At 38.5% G+C, this 22,966-nt stretch overlaps 1 protein-coding gene and 1 long non-coding RNA gene across 5 annotated transcripts in view; one reads left to right on the top strand and one right to left on the bottom strand.

The window, feature by feature from the left end:
* C6 (complement C6) overlaps positions 1–10,575 on the bottom strand; it is a 93,766-nt gene extending 83,191 nt beyond the window's left edge. Inside the window, exons 1-4 of the mRNA XM_079915266.1 lie at positions 8,920–10,575; positions 7,287–7,443; positions 5,861–6,005; positions 1,278–1,419 (exon numbers count right to left, since the gene is read on the bottom strand). Coding sequence (XP_079771392.1) covers positions 1,278–1,419; positions 5,861–6,005; positions 7,287–7,443; positions 8,920–9,062 — 587 coding nt within the window. The 5' untranslated portion in view covers positions 9,063–10,575. The remainder of the gene's footprint in view (positions 1–1,277; positions 1,420–5,860; positions 6,006–7,286; positions 7,444–8,919) is intronic.
* LOC307183157 overlaps positions 1–22,966 on the top strand; it is a 248,489-nt gene that overhangs the window by 179,996 nt on the left and 45,527 nt on the right. For 2 of the 4 annotated variants that reach the window (XR_013827389.1, XR_013827390.1), the window contains exons 1-2: positions 22,212–22,339; positions 22,754–22,922. The exons of 1 other annotated variant lie outside the window; for it this stretch is intronic. This is a non-coding gene — a long non-coding RNA (uncharacterized lncRNA). Of the gene's footprint in view, positions 1–22,211; positions 22,340–22,753; positions 22,923–22,966 lie in introns of those variants that run through there. One more of the 4 variants, XR_013827387.1, reaches the window with a different exon arrangement.

A 22,966-nucleotide genomic window follows, 5' to 3' on the forward strand; every position in this document is an offset into this window, starting at 1 on the left:
TCCAACTAAGGTTTAGCTCTTGTTTTCAATTTTTCTTGTATTTCCTCAAGTTTTCTCAGACACTGTCTCAGTCTAATGAATTTAGAATCCCTTGCCAAACTTCCAATGTCCTCATGACCTAAAAGAGGAACATTAGAATTTCTGAGCATTATTTAAAGATCAGGAGGAGGGTTGCGTGGCCCACTGAGGTTTCTTCCATTACGTTCTCATCTCTAAGGTGGATATTGTCCCAAATCAGAATGAAATGGTAGAAATAACCCAGGTCTTGGAGTCTGGGTTTGAATCCTGTTCCTCCATTTACTAGTTGTTAAACTTGGACAGGTTAGTTAATCTCTCTGAGATTAACTCCTTTTCCTGGTTTGTAAGTTGGGCAAGTAGAACCAGATGGTAATGCAGGTCTGACCTTCTGCCTTTAAACTGTACTGACCTACCCATACATCACATAGTCCATGTAAGAGGAAGTTTTGGACGCCCTCGCCATGTTCACATCTCCTCTTACTCCCCTACTTTTTCACATCATTGTTTTTTGATCACCCTATTTTTTCTGTGTTTGCCTGACTCCTTTCCTTCTGGCTCTGTCTCCACTATTGGCTTAGGGCTTCCCTCTCATGCTTGAAGAATGGTTTTGCTTCTTTAGTGTTTTCACTTTCAGTACACTCACAGGCGTACTTTTTGATACCCTTTTTCTCCATTGTCAGTAGGCGTTTTTGGCTGAGGTTTTCTTCCAGGGAATGGAGAAGAAGGAAACGATTTCTGCACATTGATAAGGAGATGCTGTTGAAGCGCTCTCATTGAAATCAACTCTAATTAGGAAATTTTAGGACCTAACCTCAAATCAGTTTGTAGTCTTCCAACATACAGATGTGGAGACTGCACATTTCTGAGTGGGTCCTCACCCTTTCAAGATATAGTCCCGGGAATCCACCCTGGTACCTCCCAGCTTGGCTGCCCTCCCACCAGTTTCCCCCGATCCCCTCCAGAGCTGTCAGAAGGCTATAAAAGAATTAAAACAAACTATGTTTATGAAGTACTCACAGCATTGTCCGCTATGAACTAAATATGAAAATGCTAAATTCTTTTATTCCTTAGGAATGAGGATTATGGCCTGCGTGAGCTGCTTGAGCATGGTAGCCTAGTGTCCGGGACAGGGCTGGTGAGAGGAGTAAGACATTCATGAGGAATGTAGACAATGGTGGGTCTCATTGCTTCATTGTTGCTTCCAACTCATTAGTTCTGAGATGGTCCTACTTCCCAAATGATAAAAAGATGATACATACCCAGTGCCCATCAGCTGTACACTAGGGATGGGATTATACTGCCGTAAGCATACTGATTTTTTTCTCCCACAATCCCTTTCATCTGAATTGTCTCCACAATCATTTTCTCCATTGCATTCCAACTTGCTCGCAATGCAGCGACCTAGTCAAGAAACAGCAACATTGACAACAAATGATCATTTAAGAAAGTATTTGCTGATTTGAAACATGAGTACTTTAAATTTCAAGGGAAGGTTGAAGGCAAGTTTTCATTATTTTTGATAAAAAATTAGGAAATATGGAAATGGAATGACAAACTGATGTTTTCCCTTATTTTTTAGGATTACAAGAGTCAGGATATAATTATTTAGTCACTGTTGAGCTCATTGTCTTAAATAAGGGAAATAATTCTAGAATCCCATTACCATTACAGTGAGCTTGCTGCAGAAATCATCTTCTGTAGGAGAAAATTAACAATAGGCTCAGAATTTTTTTTGATTCAGGATAACAGACTCAAGGTCACTGTTTTTTTCAAAAAAACTATAATTTCACACACACACGTCTACTGGTACACATAACAACGTGGCTGAATGTCTGAAATTTTATGTTGGGTGAAATAAGCCCGACACAGAAGAGTCATGCCGTTTGAATCCTTTATCTGATGTTCAACAACAAGGAGGGAGATTAACTGGAAAGAGGAAAGCAGGAACTTTTTGGGTTTATGGAGATTTTCTGTACCTTGATTGGGGATTGTTTTCATGGGTGTATATAATTGTCAAAATCAAATTGCACACTTACTATCAGTGTATTTTACTATACATAATTATTACATATTTTAATGTAGATATTCACTGTTTATGATTACTGTTAATAATTGTTTCACTGCATATAATTTACTATATCTAATTATTTTATTTGGACAAATTAAATGCCTAGGTACTACGGTATTAGGTAGCAGTTTGAGTGAATTTAGATAATAGTACCAACTCCATGTACCCAGACAATTCCCTTCCTTTTTAAACTTGATGAATTTCATAAGGATCCTAGGAATCAGTATGTGCCTGTATATTACTGAACTTGAAATGGTTTATGTACAATGACAGATAGCCCGCCTCCTGCCCCTCAGCCTCTTGCCTATAGTCAGGGATGCTGGCATCTGTACCATTACGTACAGGTCTCACGACAATGATTAAATGTTTTACTCAGGATTATCTGGTTACCTATTTTAAATTGTGATCACCATCTCACTACAGCTATGCATGACTATTTGGACTAACTGAAATGCTTGGGGAAATTGGGTATTCTATTGAATTAAATTTTTGTACTAATAGGGAGTTCCCCAGAAAGTACTTAGTTTTTTGGTTAATAACATTCAGTAAGAAGGTAGAATGTAATGAAAGTAATTAAGTCCTCCTTTGATTATTCAAAATCTTGTATCGAGACCATTATTATAGTTCTGAGCATCATAAACATACAAGACTGAAAATACAGAGGGAATTGAATTCCTGTCATTACCAAGATATAACCTGAAAGACGCTCTGTTTTTAAAACAGCACATCTCTAGTTTTTCTGTTTGCTTTTCTTAGGGCAGAGCAGAATGGGTAATTTAGTATGCAATAGAGATGATTTTCCTAAAGAAAAAGAAAGGACAAATATGACAGTTTTTAAAAGTTTTGAACCTAGCACTCACAAATTTGAACAAAAGCTAATTTTTGATACAGTTACATTAAAAAGTATCCCATTTTATCAGGTGGAGATAGGGGTACACATGTAAGGTACAGTTCTCATTAACCTAGGTTTGTGAGCAGGGTACCAGATATGTTAGGAATTCAATTATTCATTTGGTACTTCCAGGGATATTAGAGAGGATTTATTAGCAAGGGTAGGGATGAAAGCAAGAGGAATTCTCTTCAGTGATGTTTAGGAATGGGTGGCAGGAGTGATATAGGTCTGTGATGGGACAGAGCTGAGAATGATTCCAGACCTTGGAAACACAATGGAATAGGAAGCACAAGGGGAGAGAGATTGTAAGCCATAAATATATCCTATACCAAAGAAGGAATGGGAAAAATGAAGGGAAATTTGGATAGTACAGGATTTGTAGAAGTCAGCCTGCTTTAGCCAGCACATGCATATATATACTTACACCTGGAACTATGTAGTCATTTGAATGGTACATGATTTTCCTATTTACTTGAACTGATTGTGTTACTACAATGGTATATTATTTTTATAACTAGTTGCAAATTCTCATCTTTATGCTTAAAGTTACAACTTTGAGAGAGGAGTTGGCATAGCGCATGGGGATTATCCTCATGGGTACTTCTCAAAGATCCATGTATACATTAAAGTAATATATTCAGTCTTGGGGGACTCTGAAGATGCAATCATGAGAGAGGAAAGGAAAGATAGACACTTTTTGATGTTGTTGTTAATTGAGCCAAACATCATTCTGAATATCCTGAGTCAGACAAATAATGGTCCATTCAACACTGTATTCCCTTTCAGAGTGGCATTAGTGGATGTTTCTAGGAGAGCACAGTGGTATATCATCTTCAGTGGAATATTTAACAACCAACAGGCCATGGTACCACTCAGTCAGAATGGATTCCAACCATATTTGTGCTAGGGATTAGCTGGTTAGTGGTTGGATCCTAGGAAGACCTAGAGATTCTTGGTGAAGGGATCTGGATAGTAGGGCAGAGGTCACTAAGAGACCTCAGGGTAGCAGCTGCTTACCCACCATTACAGATGTATTTCAACAGTTCAGTTTCTATCACTAGTTATGGACATATTGCTGATGAACTAGAGATCAGCTGTGCCTATACCACTAACTTTCCTGAACTCCCTCATTATGAATTGTTAGCTCATGGATGTATCTAAAGCCTTCTCAACCTTGTGGATATTTCTGGCCTAAACAAAGCTCTTTTGTAATAAATCTCATAGATTTATCATCTATTGAATAAAAGAGTTCTTCCCGGTAATCTGTTCTAAAAACTACCCTTCATGGTTCAAATAGTTGTGCTTCAGTTCTAAATTTTTATCTTAATATTCTGGTTCTAATGTTAAGGTCTGCATTCCCCTGAGCAATTGCCATCAAGATTTTTCTTATATTCCCTCTTTTGTCAATATGTGACATGACCTTATTTTTGTAGGCATAATGTCTATCTCCCGACCCATGTCCCACCCTGACATCTCAGGTTTGGGGGATGAGGTACAGAGGGAAAACCCTGACACCAGCATTCCTGCCTGACATTCAGAAAAGATTGGCAAAGCTGAAGGCAGCAAGCAAGGAGTAAGAAGAGAGAAACATTAGACCCAGGTCTGGGGTCAGTTTTCTATAGGAATTTGAAATCTGCTATTTAGTTCTAAATACTTTTCAGTGTATCTCAGAGTACACAGAAATGATGGGATTTTATTCATCTGAACTCTAATTTTAACTTTAAAGTGACTATTTATATAAGAAATCAGTGAACTATGGCCCATGGATGAAAACTGACCTGCCACTTGCTCTTGTAAATAAAATTCTGTTGGCACACAGCCATGCTCAATTGTTTATCTACTGTCTCTGGCAGCTTTGATGCTAAGATGCCAGAGTTGAACAGCTGCTGCATAGACTGTATGGCCAGCAAAGCCTAAAATATTTGGCATCTGGACCTTTCCTGAAAAAGTGTGTAGAAATCTCATCTAGACTGTTCAAATTGTTGAGCTTTGGAGAGCCATTAATTAGCAAGAGAATACATAGATTAAGTGGTATATTCAAAATTTGATTATAATCTAATGATACTTAAATTTAAAAATTTACAATTTTCTGAATGAGAATTGTACTTGAAGTTTAAAAAGTTTGAAGTTTGAAATGGTTGCCACCATTTAAATCATTTTCAACCTCCTCTTCTGACAATTACCTTTGGAGTCATTCAATGGACCACACCAGAAAATTTGTCACATCATCTCTAGACATCCCATTGACATACTATCTTAGCTTTAATATTCTTATCTTAATAAACTATATTAAAATTTTAAAACTCTGTCACCCCTTTTCAATTGCTTATTCTAGATTTGTGCTTCTTAATAACCAATTTTTTTTTTTTTTTTTTGCGGCACGCGGGCCTCTCACTGTTGCGGCCTCTCCCGTCGCAGAGCACAGGCTCCGGACGCGCAGGCTCAGTGGCCGTGGCTCACGGTCCCAGCCGCTCCGCGGCATGTGGGATCCTCCCGGACCGGGGCACGAACCCGTGTCCCCTGCATCTGCAGGCGGACTCTCAACCACTGCGCCACCAGGGAAGCCCTAGCCAATTTTTAAAAGTATCTGCCTCTTCCTCCGTTTCCTTCTCCTCATTCTCTTCTTACTGCTGTATCACAGTGTAGGAACCTGGGAGTCGTACTTGATGAGCAAATGAATCAAATAAGTGGTCAAGATGATTATAGCTTGAAAGCTGTAATTTTACACATGAATAGCATGTAATTGGTAGCATAACACCCCTGTCCCCACAGGCTTAAAATATGGTGGGACTTCTCTATCATGACTTTCACTGGGAGTCAATTGGAATAAATTTATTTAGTCATTTTTAATGAAGACTGAACATTTTCCAAAAGTACATTACCACTGTCACAGCGGAACTTATTCTTGCAGTCAACCTCTTCAATTTTGCAGAGCTTAGAAGGGATGCATGGTTGAAAGGTCATGAGGGGCTCAGTACATGGTTGTCCTCCAAACTGACTGGGGCGCAAGATGGACCTAACTTTAAACTGAAAGAAAAGGAGAGAAAGGTGAGTAACTGAGGCTGGGTCAAAGCCAAAAACTATCTAAGAAAACTGGGCTTCTCAATCACAGTAGTGATTTTTCCTATAGTGGCGTTTGCTGAATTAAATAATGACTTTTTCCAGTTCTATTATTGTGTGTCCTTAGGGAAGTCAATACTTTTTGGGTCTCACTTTTCCAACCTGTAAAATGAGGAACTGGGACAAAAGATTTCTTAAGATTTCTAACTCTGAAATCATATGATTCTAAATTGAATAGAAATCAAATGCACACATATTTACTGAGCGTGTCCTGAGTGCAATAAATCTTCCAGATAATAACAGTAGCTCTTTTATTCCTCAAAGATAGTGTGACGTGATAAATGTGAAAGGATTTGGGGGCTCTTTTGCATGAGGAAGTCACCATGGAAACCAGGGCTGACACATTCTCCACACTTTAGAAGATTTTAAACAGGCAGTAGTAAAACAAAGAGTCAGAGAGGGAAAGAAATAGGACAGGATTAAAAAGTACTGACTTTGAAGTCAGAAAAATCCAAGTTCGAAATGTAGTCTTCTATTCATTAGTGGTGTATTCTTGGGCAAATTACTTAACCCCTAATGAGCTGTCACTTCCTCATCTATAAAATGGGTAGAAAAACAATGTGATGTGAAGTTTGAATAAGGTGATGTATGTAAAGGGCGTAGAACAATTTCTCTCAGAGAGCGGGTGCTCCAATAATGAGTTCTGTCTACTTCCCTAATGTCTGAATGCTTAGCCCCTGACCTGACTGGGGTTCACATGGGCCAGTGTCCTTACAGGAATGAGGTTGAGATGGGTAAATATTGCAGCTGGGAACAATAAACAAATAGAGGGACTTTCCCATGGGGAGAGGGATGTTAGAGGAAAGGCAAGGAGTCATTTTAATTAATGCCCCTCATTTCTGTCTGATTTTAAACCTTGGACTGAAATCCCCATTTTTTAGCACTTGTTTTTGCTTTGTGAGCTCTCAGAGGGCACAGGCAGTGGAATTCAGAGCTGGGCGAGTGCAATACCAATTCTGGGGGGTAGAACATTGTTTTTGGTGTTCACATGACAATAAATCATGCAAAATGAATCCTCCTTTCCCCCCCCAACATGTTGCTAAATGGAATTTTCCTTCAGTGGAAGCTGGGACAGTTCATTTTCAAATATTGAAGAAATTCAGCATTTCTATGACTGTTGAGTCTGTCAGGGAATTCGAGAATTTTACTGTGATTCCGACTTCCTGAATACACCCACATATCACCTACCTGTTTTTCAACACAAGGGTCACAGTCTGACCACGGTCCATAATCTCCCAGGAGGCAATTGATAGGACAAGTTTGCCAGTTACATTCTCTGGTCTCCTGCTTGGTGCAAAGCTGGTCGCAAAAGTTTTCCAGATAGTACTGATTCACAACGATGTATCTGTAACAGTGAGGAAAAAGCTGCTTAGAATGAGTGTATTCATTGTGGCTCCAGCTCCATAAGAAAAAGATCATTGGCTCAATTACAGTGAATACAAGGAAAGAAGGTTTTCATGGAAAATCAGGCAGTGTGGCATATGTGCAATTCTTACCACTTACTGGAACTCAGCACTGGGTCCATAATTTGTTGGGCCCTGTGCAATATGGAAACGGGGGGTGCCTCATGTTCAAAGCTTATTAAGAATTTCAAGAAAATGACTGCAGAGCATTAAGCCAAGCACAGAGCCCTTCTCAGTGTGCGGTCCTGTGTGACTGCACAGGTCACACGTCCATGAAGCTGGCCCTGACTGAATTCCTGGAAGGGACTGAAAGGGAAAGAAAAGGAAGAAGAAAGTTTCTGCAAATTGCTTAAAAGATGACAACACAGGGTGATAAATACAATGATTGTGATAGAGCCAGAGTGCCGTGGGCCCAAAGAGTAAGGGAGAAAGTGACATGAGAGATACATTTTGAAAAATTCATGTGAATTTCCCAGGCAAGAAAGGGAAGGGCATTCAGAAGGAAGATCATGTGCAAAGATTAGAGGTGGAGAGTATGACACGTCCGTGAAGGGACTTGTGGGACGGACCTGAGAAGTGCATAATTGAGAGGGATGGAATATATTGTGGTACTTTATTTGGTAGGCAGTAGAGAGCTACTGAGGGACTCTTGAGTAGAGAAGTATTATAAACAAATCTGTTCTTACATCCTTCGTGGATGGTTTATTGGGGCAGTCAGTTGGTGATTTAATGACACTCACACTACATATGTAAAAATAGTTTTCTAACATAGATCTCAAAAAAGTGCTATAACAGTTAAAACACATTAAATATATGCCTTTCTCCTCCAAGTCATGTGTGCATCTTCATGGACTAGAAATATCTAACAGATTTAAAGAAACTGTGGGGGATGAGTAGTCTGAATTGATGAAAAGGCTGAATTATTAAATGTTATCAGGTAAACACAGTTTCTTGCCTGCTGGTCCATGACAACAATCAAGCTAATAGGTAGCAGTGCTGATCAATTGAGGTCCTGTTAGACTCAGTTGAATGAGTAGAAAATTCTCTATAATTAACTCTCTAACTGTAGGCAAGCAGAGTTATGTGCTGATTGGAAAAAAGCCTGAGTAGTGATTCTAAGTAAGTTAGTCAACTGAAAATATTGCACAGATTCTTAATTAAATTTCTTTGAAACACCTCAATTTTCGTGGAGAACAAAAGTAGACTCCATTTCAACCTTATGTGGAAAAGACCCCAAATTCCATCCAAATTCATGAATTCTTTTCAGAATTAAAAAAAAAATTGTGGGTTATAGTCTGCAAAAGTTATACTTTTAGATATATTTTTTTCCCATCACTTAGTGTGGCACTTTTGATTTTGCTAACCCTGTTCTTGAGGTTTCACAGGGCACAAAGAAAAGCTACAAAGTCCACACCCACCTCTGTCTGGTCTGGGTTCCAGAATTGCAGGTTTTTGAGCAGCTGGACCACTGAGTCCATGGGTAATGATCACAGAAACAGGCTTGGCCCTTGTAAATCAGAGCACTCAGCAGGATGAAATATAAGATGGAGTGTCTGGCCATGCCTGGAGAGCCTCCAGACCCTGAAAAGAAATGATATAAAACATACCAAACATCTGTGAGGTAAAACTTTATAGGTCATTCTCAGTTACAACCTCAAATATGATCTTAGAGAACATCTTGCCTTCCTTAAGGCAAAGTAACACCTGTAAATTCACATGCTTATGAGTATAAATGTTATTTCTAAAGATTTTTAGGGTGGACATTCCCATAGTTACAAACCCCAGTACTAGTAAGTTTCTCTGAACTGTCAGTGATAGGCTACAAGACAAACTATGTAGTATATATTTGTATCTCATTTCATTCCTAAATGGAAATTTTTATGTAGTCTTATACTTTTCCAAATAACTGCTTATTGTGTGTGGACAGTGCCCTCAAGTACCACGTAGTACTACCTTTCAGTTTTTCATACTTTTCTGGGCCTGGGGAAGGACTTTGGAACCCTTCTTTTTGAAGCTCTATTTACTTTTCTGGCACCTTGGAAGCTTGTTAAAGAGAGTTCACTGTCCAACTATCTCTAGTTTTAGAGTCATAGAAGTTAGAGCTGGAACGGATCTTTGAAACCTTCAGATTAAACTCCCTCATTTTATGGATGATGAGACGGAGGCTTAAGCAGGAACAGTAAGGTTGAGACTACATGACAAGTAACAGCCCAAGACTCCTCATTCTTGGATGAGATGCATTCCTTCATTGAATTTCTAATAATGCTAACTAGTGTTCCTGGAGCATCTAGATGCTTGGAACTCCACTACCCAGAACACAAGAGGGTTTATTCAGATGTGGCTGAATGCCAGAGAAAACTTGGACCAGTGGTTCCTCATGTGCTGTGGAGCCTTGAGGATCTGTGTGTTATTGGATGGAAATTGCAAAACCGTTATCTGCCCTCCCAATATTGCCATTTTGATTTTTGTATCTCTAACAAAACACACAACATGGTTAAATATGTACAGAAAATGCTGCTGTAATTAGTATAGTAACTTCCATTTAAAGAAATATTAATAGAACGCCATTCACCTAATTTCTCTGTGTCTCAGTTTTATTATCCATAAAATAGGGATAATACTTTTACCTTCTTCATAAGACTTTTGTTAGGATTCAGTAAGAAGAAAATTCATGTAAAGTGCTTAGAACAATCCTTGGTATAGAATCATCACTCAATAAATATTAGTTTTTCAAAAGAGTAGTAACACTTGAGTGTTTCAAAGTTAATTGTGGCTATCGGTCATGAATTTTTCAAAATAATGGGCTCCTCAAATTACAGCAAGAATCTTGTGAAAATTGAAAATATGTTTTGATGTTAAATAAGACTATTCATGTTTAACATGATTTAGAAATACGGCTTTAGTTACTTTTCAGCTTACAAATAAAATCAGATCCCTGACCATCTTTTTTGAAATTACAATTTCCCACCAGTGTTTCCTATCCTCCTTCACTGCTTTATTTTTCTCTGTCATTCATACCTTCCTAATATATAAAGTACTATGTAATTTAAATAAATATCTCCTCTTTCCTTTCTCCTTCTTCACTAAAATATGAACACCATGACAGTTGATCTTTTTTGTCTGTTTTTTTCATTTCAGCATTTAGAAGAATGAGAGCAAGCATACCACGCAATGAATAAATGTTGTAGAATTGAGTCTAGGAAACAGTTTAGAAACGGGTTTTGATGAAATCTGAATAATGTAATTTAAGTCCATAATTACAGCCACTTCTGTAATATTATTCTCAAAATTTCTGCCAGATTAAGTATATTTCATAGACTAGAAATGAACTTGTCTGTTCAGTTGTCACCCATTGTTTCAGCAAGAGTGATAGTTTGTAGCATAACTGGTTTATTTCTAGTTTGTTGTAATAGTTGATTTGAAATAAAAAACTAGATCTCTTGAGATTCAAATTTATTTTTAGAACACCATAATATATTAAGTTAGTCTGCCTCTTATTTATTTGATAATATTTATTGTGTTCTAAAATATATAGAAATGCATGAAGAAGAAAATTAAGATGATTTATTATATAACCAGAAAAATTCTGCTGACATTTAAAAAATACATATAATATATGCCTGCATTTGAAAAGTTTAAAAAGAACAGAAAGAAAAATGTAACACCTGAGGTCTGTTCTACCTATAGCCAGAACCTCTTCCTACACATAATCACTTTTCTCTTTTTATAGGTAGAAAATGGAGGGAAAATTCTTCCACACATTCCCTTACACATATACATGTATGCATGTTCTTTAAATATATACACAAAAAAGAAGTATGATGTATATTAATTTGTACTTTGTTTTTCACTTCACAGTATACTTTAAAGATATTTCCATATTAATAGATGTATATCTACTTCAATTTTTCCCTTAGCATTCTTTTTTTTTTTTTTTTTTTTTTTTTTTTTTTTTTTGCGGTACGCGGGCCGTTCACTGTTGTGGCCTCTCCCCTTGCATAGCACAGGCTCCGGACGCGCAGGCTCAGCGGCCATGGCTCACGGGCCCAGGCGCTCCGCGGCATGTGGAATCTTCCCGGACCAGGGCACAAACCTGTGTCCCCTGCATCGGCAGGCGGACTCTCAACCACTGCGCCACCAGGGAAGCCCCCTAGCATTCTTTTTTTAAAAATTTTATTTATTTATTTGGCTGCATTGGGTCTTTGTTGCTGCACTTGGGCTTTCTCTAGTTGCGGCGAACAGGGGCTACTCTTTGTTTCAGTGCATGGTCTTCCCATTGCGGTGGCTTCTCTTGTTGCAGAGCACGGGCTCTAGGCATGTGGGCTTCAATAGTTGCTGCCTGTGAGCCCTAGAGTGCATGGCCTTCAGTAGTTGCGGTGTGTGCGCTCAGTAGTTGTGGCACATGGGCTCAGTAGTGGTGGCTCACAGGCTCTAGAGCACAGGCTCAGTAGTTGTGGTGCAGGGGCTTAGTTGCTCCATGGCATGTGGTAATCTTCCGGGACCAGGGATTGAACCCGTGTACCGTGCATTGGCAGGCATATTCTTTTTTTTTTTAGATGTTGGGGGTAGGAGTTTATTAATTAATCAATTTATTTTTGCTGTGTTTGGTCTTCGTTTCTGTGCGAGGGCTTTCTCTAGTTGTGGCAAGCGGGGGCCACTCTTCATCGCGGTGCATGGGCCTCTCACTATCGCGGCCTCTCTTGTTGCGGAGCATAGGCTCCAGACACGCAGGCTCAGTAGTTGTGGCTCACGGGCCTAGTTGCTCCACGGCATGTGGGATCCTCCCAGACCAGGGCTCGAACCCATGTCCCCTGCATTAGCAGGCAGATTCTCAACCACTGCGCCACCAGGGAAGCTCTGGCAGGCATATTCTTAACCACTGTGCCACCAGGGAAGTCCTATCTACTTCATTATTATTATTATTATTATTATTTTTTGTGATACGCAGGCCTCTCACTGTTGTGGCCTCTCCTGTTGCGGAGCACAGGCTCCGGACGCGCAGGTCCAGCGGCCATGGCTCACGGGCCCAGCTTGCTCTGCGGCATGTGGGATCTTCCCGGACCGGGGCATGAACCCGTGTCCCCTACATCGGCAGGCGGACTCTCAACCACTGCTCCACCAGGGAAGCCCTACTTCATTATTTTTAATGACTGCATAGTTTTATACTGTATAGATGTATTATACTGAACTTAACCATTATTCTAACTGTAGACTTTTAGTATACATACATAATGCAATAAACATCTTTATATTTTAGCATACTTTTGTAGTATATCCATGGGACCAACAAATATTCCTAGCAGTAGAATGACTCAGTCAAATGATATAAATTTTTAAATGTTGATAGATTTTGCCAAATTGCCCTACTGAAATATGGCTCCCTCAAAAGTCTCAGAGGATGAGTTAAAATTATATTTTAATGTGTTTACTTTATGTTTTTTTATTTGGATGAAAGGATACTTCAGTTAAAAAAATGAGTCTCCTCATTTTATAAATCTTCATTCAAGCCAAGAGTTTGAGATCAGATATAAGAATTGTTTCCCCACAAAAAAATTTTTTTCTCCAATATGCTCAGAAGTTAGAGCATTTCTTCATAATAAATCAGCAAGCATTTAAAATTTTTTAAAATTTTTAATTGAAGTATAGTTGAACTACAATGTTGTGTTAGTTTCTGGCATACAGCAAAGTGATTCAGTTATACATACATAACTGAAAAAAAAAAAATATATATATATATATATATATATATATATATATTTACTCTTTTTCAGATTCTTTTCCATTATGGTTTATTACAGGATATTGAGTATAGTTGCCTGGGCTATACAGTATGACCTTGTTGTTTATCTACTTTATATATAGTAGTTTGTATCTGCTAATCCCAATTTCCTAATTTATCCCTCACCTACCCTTTTTCCCCTTGGGTAACCATAAGTTTGTTTTCTATGTCTGTAAGTTTGTTTTTGTTTTGTAAATAAGTTCATTTGTATCATATTTTAGATTCCACATATAAGTGATATCATAGGGTATTTGTCTTTCTCTTTCTGACTTACTTCACTTAGTATGAAAGTCAGTAAGCATTTTTAAACTGTCTTACAAGCTCAGAGAAAACTGCTAGAACTGCTAAAAGCAACTAAATCCCCTGACATATGGCTGAATATACCCTTCAATTTAAAATGGAATTGACACACATTTGAGTATCCATTGAGTGAGATAAAAAGAAATAGAATTCATTATCATTGTCTGGGGAGGGTAGAGAGAAACTGAAGATGCTTCCCATGATTTTTATCCAAGCTTTTTTATCCAACTCATAGATAAGCTGCTACGGCCCTAAGCTATTTCAATCATAAAAAAGAGAGGCTCCTGTAAAGACCACTGCACTTGCCTGCCAATTTTATTTCACTGGTATGTAAATCACCTTTTCTGCTTTTCTTCAGCAGCACAGAACCATAGACTTTGGGACAAGAGTGTCCAGAAATTAGGCTGTGATCAGACCAAATACATAGTATGAGTCCTATACCCTATACATCAGACCCAAGTTGAGATTGGTTTTCAACTCTCTTCAGGGCCCTTGGGAGCTTAGGCTCCTAAACAATGTGAAGTTTCCCTGTTAATCACTAGACAGACCACCACCCCATCCCCCCACCCCCAAATTGGGATCTTCTCATATAGAAACTGCTTCAGCAAGGAAACGTAAAAGAGGGCTTTTTGTTGTTGTTTGTTTTTCTTATTAAATTTTGAACAGATAGATATTTTCCAGAATAATTCAATTGTAGAGAAAACAAATTCTTAAAGTATTTTTTGGAATCAGCATGTAAACAATAGGTAGAAGTTGAATTACAAGAGATTACCAGTTCTCAATTCTCAGCAAATGCTATCTGTTTTAACTTCCAAAAGCTTGAAAAATATAGGTGGATTTTATTCCAATTATAATCAAAAACTGCAAGAACAGAACTCATGTAAAATATTCTGATCTCTTCTTTGGCTATAGTATTCTGAGACAATTTGGAAAATGCTAAAATGAAGATGGTAATGCCAAAGCTTCTTATTTGAGGAGATGCTAATAAAAGAGCTAATTGGTTCTCTTTTTATAACATTTTATTGTTATAAGGAAAAATTGTTTTATGTTAAAATGATAATTTTCATTCAAATAAAGAGAATTATTTCTCTTATTTTTTTATTAGCATAGCCCAGCATCTAGTATCAAATGCTTCCTTATTTATTAATTTTCAACATCTCTAGGCATTTTGGAGATATCCAAAATTTCATGCAGGCATTATACCCATTACCATACAATTTTCTTATAAACATGGAACAAAAAGAACGTTCAGTGAATAGAGGAAGATAGTTATGAAAAATCTTCCACTGCAGTAACATAGTAGAAGAGCAGCAGTCTGCAGTTTTCTCATAATTGTCATCCCCTCTTGAACTCTAAAAATTAGTGATCCCATTGAACCATTGAAGATGGCTTTTGTGAGCACTTGGGGAATTCTAGCACAGGATGAAATCCATTTTATTCTGACCTGTCACCTTCCCACGTCCTTGACTTCCATGAATGATTTGTCCCTAAGTCAGTTCAGCACATCTTACCCGACAGGTTCAGAGGATGCTCTAGTTTGCCCCCAACTGCAGGTTCTTCCTTTCCATCTTCTTGTAAATGTCTTGAATCTCTTATTTCTTATTTTTTCCTTCCACACATGCCCTGGAAGCTCAAGAAATTATATTTACCACTGCTAGGGCAGGCTGGGGCGTTCTGGCACATGACTAGTCTTTGGCTAAACGGTATGTTTGTTTTACTTTTAACTGTAGATTAGCTCATAGAAAAACTTGATTTCACCAAGGCAGCTCTCTGGAAGGACACTTCTTTAAGAAATATAAATATTTTGGTTCTTGTGAGAATTAAGCAAAATCGTTATATCTTATATTAAAAGAAAGACAAATGGCTGTAAGCTCTTATGTTTTTTCATGCATGAAAGGGTAAGTTTGTTAGAAACATTATATACGATTTTGAAATATTAAGAATACAAAGGAGATCATTATGTCACTCACCTTAAACAGAGTTTGTGGTATCCAGGGAACTAATCTGCAATGGCTAAGGAAACAATAGGTACTCACAGTGAAAAGGGTTTATAAGACAATCCAAACAAGTCTTTTTTCCCCATTGCTAACTAACACAAGGTCATGTCCCAGAGATCTAACAACACCTAGAGTGCTGTTAAAATAAACATTCCCTATAAACTCTGGACTTTGCAAATGATCACTTAAATCAGCAGTAACCCTGCAACTCTTCAGAGTGAGATATTGCACAGGGTCCTGATTTTTCAATGATTTTCCCATTCAAGTAATATTGTAATGGGTATTGCTACTGAAAAGTTTCTGACTTCATTTCCTAAAACTTTTAGAATAAATTGTTTAAAATTGCCTTCCCCCTTTAGGAATTTGTCCATTTAATTTAAAAAATATAGACTTTTTTCTAATTATATAATATTTATTGAGAAAGATTTAGAACATGTGGAAAAGTATGAAGAGGAAAAGTAAAACCATTTTTTATAAACAAACAAAACCACTATTGATATTTGGAGTAAATACTTCCAGTCATATAATATGTATATGTCTCTCTGTGTAAGTATACACATTCAAAGGAATGTGTGTGTATATATATATATATATATATAACATGATGTATAATTTTGTGACAGCATATATATATTTACATCTTAATTGGAGTATAATTGCTTTACAATGGTGTGTTAGTTTCTGCTTTATAACAAAGTGAATCAGTTATACATATACATATGTTCCCATATCTCTTCCCTCTTGGGTCTCCCTCCCTCCCACCCTCCCTATCCCACCACTCCAGGCAGTCACAAAGCACAAAGCACCTGTGCTATGCGGCTGCTTCCCACTAGCTATCTACCTTACGTTTGGTAGTGTATATATGTCCATGCCTCTCTCTCGCTTTGTCACAGCATACCCTTCCCCCTCCCCATATCCTCAAGTCCATTCTCTAGTAGGTCTGTGTCTTTATTCCTGTCTTACCCCTAGGGTCTTCATGACTTTTTTTTCTTAAATTCCATATATATGGGTTAGCATACGGTATTTGTCTGTCTCTTTCTGACTTACTTCACTCTGTATGACAGACTCTAGGTCTATCCACCTCATTACAAAGAGCTCAATTTCATTTCTTTTTATGGCTGAGTAATATTCCATTGTATATATGTGCCACATCTTCTTTATCCATTCATCCGATGATGGACACCTAGGTTGTTTCCATCTCTGGGCTATTATAAATAGAGCTGCAAAGAATATTTTGGTACATGACTCTTTTTGAATTATGGTTTTCTCAGGGTATGTGCCCAGTAGTGGGATTGCTGGGTCATATGGTAGTTCTATTTGTAGTTTTTTAAGGAACCTCCATACTGTTCTCCATAGTGACTGTATCAATTTACATTCCCACCAACAGTGCAAGAGGGTTCCCTTTTCTCCACACCCTCTCCAGCATTTGTTGTTTCTAGATATTTTCATGATGGCCATTCTGACTGATGTGAGATGATATCTCCTTGTAGTTTTGATTTGCATTTCTCTAATGATTAATGATGTTGAGCATTCTTTCATGTGTTTGTTGGCAGTCTGTATATCTTCTTTGGAGAAGTGTCTGTTTAGGTCTTCTGCCCATTTTTGGATTCGGTTGTTTGTTTTTTTGTTATTGAGCTGCATGAGCTGATTATAAATTTTGGAGATTAATCCTTTGTCAGTTCCTTCATTTGCAAATATTTTCTCCCATTCTGAGGGTTGTCTTTTGGTCTTGTTTATGGGTTCCTTTGCTGTGCAAAAGCTTTGAAGTTTCATTAGGTCCCATTTGTTTATTTTTGTTTTTATTTCCATTTCTCTAGGAGGTGGGTCAAAAAGGATCTTGCTGCGATTTATGTCCTAGAGTGTTCTGCCTATGTTTTCCTCTAACAGTTTGATAGTGTCTGTCCTTACGTTTAGGTCTTTAATCCATTTTGAGCTTATTTTTGTGTACGGTGTTAGGGAGTGATCTAATCTCATACTTTTACATGTACCTGTCCAGTTTTCCCAGCACCACTTATTGAAGAGGCTGTCCTTTCTCCACTGTACATTCCTGCCTCCTTTATCAAAGATAAGGTGACCATATGTGTGTGGGTTTATCTCTGGGCTTTCTATCCTGTTCTATTGATCTATCTTTCTGCTTTTGTGCCAGTACCATACTGTCTTGATTACTGTAGCTTTGTAGTATAGTCTGAAGTCAGGGAGCCTGATTCCTCTAGCTCCATCTTTTGTTCTCAAGATTGCTTTGGCTCTTCAGGGTCTTTTGTGTTTCCATACAAATTGTGAAATTTTTTGTTCTAGTTCTGTGAAAAATGCCAGTGGTAGTTTGATAGGGATTGCATTGAATCTGTAGATTGCTTTGCGTAGTAGAGTCATTTTCACAGTATTGATTCTTCCAATCCAAGAACATGGTATATCTCTCCATCTATTTGTATCATCTTTAATTTCTTTCATCAGTGTCTTATAATTTTCTGCATACAGGTCGTTTGTCTCCTTAGGTAGGGTTATTCCTAGATATTTTATTCTTTTTGTTGCAATGGTAAATGGGAGCGTTTTCTTGATTTCACTTTCAGACTTTTCATCATTAGTGTATAGGAATGCAAGAGATTTCTGTGCATTAATTTTGTATCCTGCTACTTTACCAAATTCATTGATTAGCTCTAGTAGTTTTCTGGTAGAATCTTTAGGATTCTCTATGTATAGTATCATGTCATCTGCAAACAGTGACAGCTTTACTTCTTCTTTTCTGATTTGGATTCCTTTTATTTCCTTTTCTTCTCTGATTGCTGTGGCTAAAACTTCCAAAACTATGTTGAATAAGAGTGGTGAGAGTGGGCAACCTTGCCTTGTTCCTGATCTTAGTGGAAATGGTTTCAGTTTTTCACCATTGAGGAAAATGTTGGCTGTGGGTTTGTCATACATGGCCTTTATTATGTTGAGGAAAGTTCCCTCTATGCCTACTTTCTGCAAGGTTTTTATCATAAATGGGTGTTGAATTTTGTTGAAAGCTTTCTCTGCATCTATTGAGATGATCGTATGGTTTTTCTCCTTCAATTTGTTAATATGGTATATCATGTTGATTGATTTGCGTATATTGAAGAATCCTTGCATTCCTGGAATAAACCCCACTTGATCATGGTGTATGATCCTTTTAATGTGCTGTTGGAATCTGTTTGCTAGTATTTTGTTGAGGATTTTTGCATCTATGTTCATCAGTGATATTGGCCTGCAGTTTTATTTCTTTGTGACATCCTTGTCTGGTTTTGGTATCAGGGTGATAGTGGCCTCGTAGAATGAGTTTAGGACTGTTCCTCTCTCTGCTATATTTTGGAAGAGTTTGAGAAGGATAGGTGTTAGCTCTTCTCTAAATGTTTGATAGAATTCACCTGTGAAGCCATCTGGTCCTGGGCTTTTGTTTGTTGGAAGATTTTTAATCACAGTTTCAATTTCAGTGCTTGTGATTGGTCTGTTCATATTTTGTATTTCTTCCTGATTCAGTCTTAGCAGGTTGTCCATTTCTAAGAATTTCTTCCAGGTTGTTCATTTTATTGGCATAGAGTTGCTTGTAGTAATCTCTCATGATCTTTTTTATTTCTGCAGTGTCAGTTGTTACTTCTTTCATTTCTAATTCTATTGATTTGAGTCTTCTCCTTTTTTCTTGATGAGTCTGGTTAATAGTTTATCAATTTTGATTATCTTCTCAAAGAACCAGCTTTTAATTTTATTGATCTTTGCTATCATTTCCTTCATTTCTTTTTCATTTATTTCTAATCTGATCTTTATGATTTCTTTCCTTCTACTAACTTTGGGTTTTTTTTGTTCTTTTTTCTCTAATTCCTTTAGGTGCCATGTTAGGTTGTTTATTCGAGATGTTTCCTGTTTTTTAAGGTAGGATTGTATTGCTATAAACTTCCCTCTTAGAACTGCTTTTGCTGCATCCCATAGATTTTGGGTCATCGTGTCTCCATTGTCATTTGTTTCTAGGTATTTTTTGGTTTCCTCTTTGATTTCTTCAGTGATCACTTCGTTATTAAGTAGTGTATTCTTTACCCTCCATGTGTTTGTATTTTTTACAGATCTTTTCCTGTAAGTGATATCTAGTCTCATACCGTTGTGGTCGGAAAAGATACTTGATAGAATTTCAATTTTCTTAAATTTACCAAGGCTTGATTTGTGACCCAAGATATGATCTATCCTGGATAATGTTCCATGAGCACTTGAGAAAAATGTGTATTCTGTTGTTTTTGGATGGAATGTCCTATAAATATCAGTTAAATCCATCTTGTTTAATGTATCATTTAAAGCTTGTGTTTCCTTATTTATTTTCATTTTGGATGATCTGTCCATTGGTGAAAGTGGGGTGTTAAAGTCCCCTACTATGAACATGTTACTGTCGATTTCCCCTTTTATGGCTGTTAGTATTTGCCTTATGTATTGAGGTGCTCCTATGTTGGGTGCATAAATATTTACAATTGTTATATCTTCTTCTTGGATTGATCCCTTGATCATTATGTAGTGTCCTTCTTTGTCTCTTCTAATAGTCTTTATTTTAAAGTCTATTTTGTCTGATATGAGAATTGCTACTCCAACTTTCTTTTGGTTTCCATTTGCATGAAATATGTTTTTCCATCCCCTTACTTTCAGTCTGTATGTGTGTCTAGGTCTGAAGTGGGTCTCTTGTAGATGGCAAATATATGGGTCTTGTTTTGTATCCATTCAGCCAATCTGTGTCTTTTGGTGGGAGCATTTAGTCCATTTACTTTTAAGGTAATTATCGATATGTATGTTCCTATTCCCATTTTCTAAATTGTTTTAGGTTTGTTATTGTAGGGCTTTTCCTTCTCTTGTCTTTCTTGCCTAGAGAAGTTCCTTTAGCATTTGTTGTAAAGCTGGTTTGGTGGTGCTGAGCTCTCTCAGCTTTTGCTTGTCTGTAAAGGTTTTAATTACTCCATCAAATCTGAATGAGATTCTTGCTGGGTAGAGTAATCTTGGTTGCAGGTTTTTCTCCTTCATCACTTTAAATATGTCCTGCCAGTCCCTTCTGGCTTGCAGAGTTTCTGCTGAAAGATCAGCTGTTAACCTTATGGGGATTCCCTTGTGTGTTATTTGTTGTTTTCCCCTTGCTGCTTTTAATATGTTTTCTTTGTATTTAATTTTTGACAGTTTGATTAATATGTGTCTTGGCATATTTCTCCTTGGATTAATCCTGTATGGGACTCTCTGTGCTCCTGGACTTGATTAACTATTTCCTTTCCCATATTAGGGAAGTTTTCAACTATACTCTCTTCATATATTTTCTCAGTCCCTTTCTTTTTATCTTCTTCTTCTGAAACCCCTATAATTCAAATGTGGGTGCACTTAATGTTGTCCCAGAGGTCTCTGAGACTGTCCTCAGGTCTTTTCATTCTTTTTTCTTTATTCTGTTCTGCAGTAGTTTTTTCCACTATTTTATCTTCCAGGTCACTTATCCATTCTTCTGCCTCAGTTATTCTGCTATTGATCCCATCTAGAGTATTTTTCATTTCATTTATTGTGTGGTTCATCATTGTTTTTTTCATCTTTAGTTCTTCTAGGTCCTTGTTAAACGTTTCTTGAATTTTGTCTATTCTATTTCCAAGATTTTGGATCATATTTACTATCATTATTCTGAATTCTCTTTCAGGTAGACTGCCTATTTCCTCTTCATTTGTTAGGTCTGGTGGGTTTTTGTCTTGCTCCTTCATCTGCTCTGTGTTTTTCTGTCTTCTCATTTTGCTTATCTTACTGTGTTTGGGGTATCCGTTTTGCAGGCTGCAGGTTCGTAGTTCCCGTTGTTTTTGGTGTCTGTCCCCAGTGGCTAAGGTTGGTTCAGTGGGTTGTGTAGGCTTCCTGGTGGAGGCGACTAGTGCCTGTGTTCTGGTGGATGAGGCTGGATCTCGTCTTTCTCTTGAGCAGGTCCATGTCTGGTGGTGTGTTTTGGGGTGTCTGTGGACTTATTGTGATTTTAGGCAGCCTCTCTGCTAATGGGCGGGGTTGCGTTCCTGTCTTGCTAGTTGTTTGGCATAGGGTGTCCAGCACTGTAGCTTGCTGGTCGTTGAGTGAAGCTGGGCGCTGGTGTTGAGATGGAGATCTCTGGGAGATTTTCACCGTTTGATATTATGTGGAGCTGGGAGGTCTCTTGTGGACCAGTGTCCTTAAGTTGGCTCTCCCACCTCAGAGGCATAGTACTGACTCCTGGCTGCAGCACCAAGAGCCTTTCATCTACACAGCTCAGAATAAAGGGAGAAAAAGTAGAAAGAAAGAATTAGTAGGGAGGGAGTAAGGAAGGAAGGAGGGAAGGAAGGAAAAAAAGAAAGGAGATAGAGTAAAATAAAATAAAGTAAGGTAAAATATAATAAAGTTATTAAAATAAAAAAATAATTATTAAGAGAAAAAAGAAAAAAATAATAAAAAGAAAACAACCCCCCTCCCCAAAATGGACGGATAGGACCGTAGGACAAATGGTGGAAGCAAAGCTATACAGAGAAAATCTCAGACAGAAGCATACACATACACACTCACAAAAAGAGGAAAAGGGGAAAAAAATCATAAAACTTGCTCTCAAAGTCCACCTCCTTAATTTGGGATGATTGATTGTCTATTCATGTATTCCACAGGTGCAGGGTACATCAAGTTGATTGTGGAGCTTTAATCCGCTGCTTCTGAGGCTGCTGGGAGAGATATCCCTTTCTCTTCTTTGTTCTCACAGCTCCCAGGGGCTCAGCTTTGGATTTGGCCCCGCCTCTGTGTGTAAGTCGCCTGAGGGCGTCTGTTCTTCGCGGGTTAAAGGAGCCGCTGATTTGGGAGCTCTGGCTCAGCACGTAGTGCGGGGCGAGCCTGCGGCGGCAGAGGACAGCGTGACGTTGCACCAGCCTGAGGCACGCCGTGCGTTCTCGGGGGGAGTTGTTCCTGAATCCCGGGACCCTGGCAGTAGCGGGCTGCACAGGCTCCCCGGAATGGGGTGTGGATAGTGACCTGTGCTCGCACACAGGCTTCTTGGTGGCGGCAGCAGCAGCCTTAGCGTCTCATCCCCGTCTCTGGGGTCCGTGCTTTTAGCCGCGGCTCGTGCCCGTCTCTGGAGCTCCTTTAAGCAGCGCTCTCAATCCCCTCTCCTCGCGCACCAGGAAACAAAGAGGTAAGAAAAAGTCTCTTGCTCTTCGACAGGTCCAGACTTTTCTCCGGACTCCCTCCCGGGTAACCGTGGCGCACTAACCCCCTGCAGGCTGTGTTCACGCCACCAACCCCAGTCCTTTCCCGGCGCTCCAACCGAAGCCCGAGCCTCAGTTCCCAGCCCCGCCCCCCTAGCGGGTGAGCAGACAAGCCTCTCGGGCTGGTGAGTGCTGGTCGGCGCCAATCCTCTGTGCGGGAATCTTACCG

This window comes from Stenella coeruleoalba (assembly GCF_951394435.1).
Source record: "Stenella coeruleoalba genome assembly, chromosome: 3".
Taxonomy (NCBI): domain Eukaryota; kingdom Metazoa; phylum Chordata; class Mammalia; order Artiodactyla; family Delphinidae; genus Stenella; species Stenella coeruleoalba.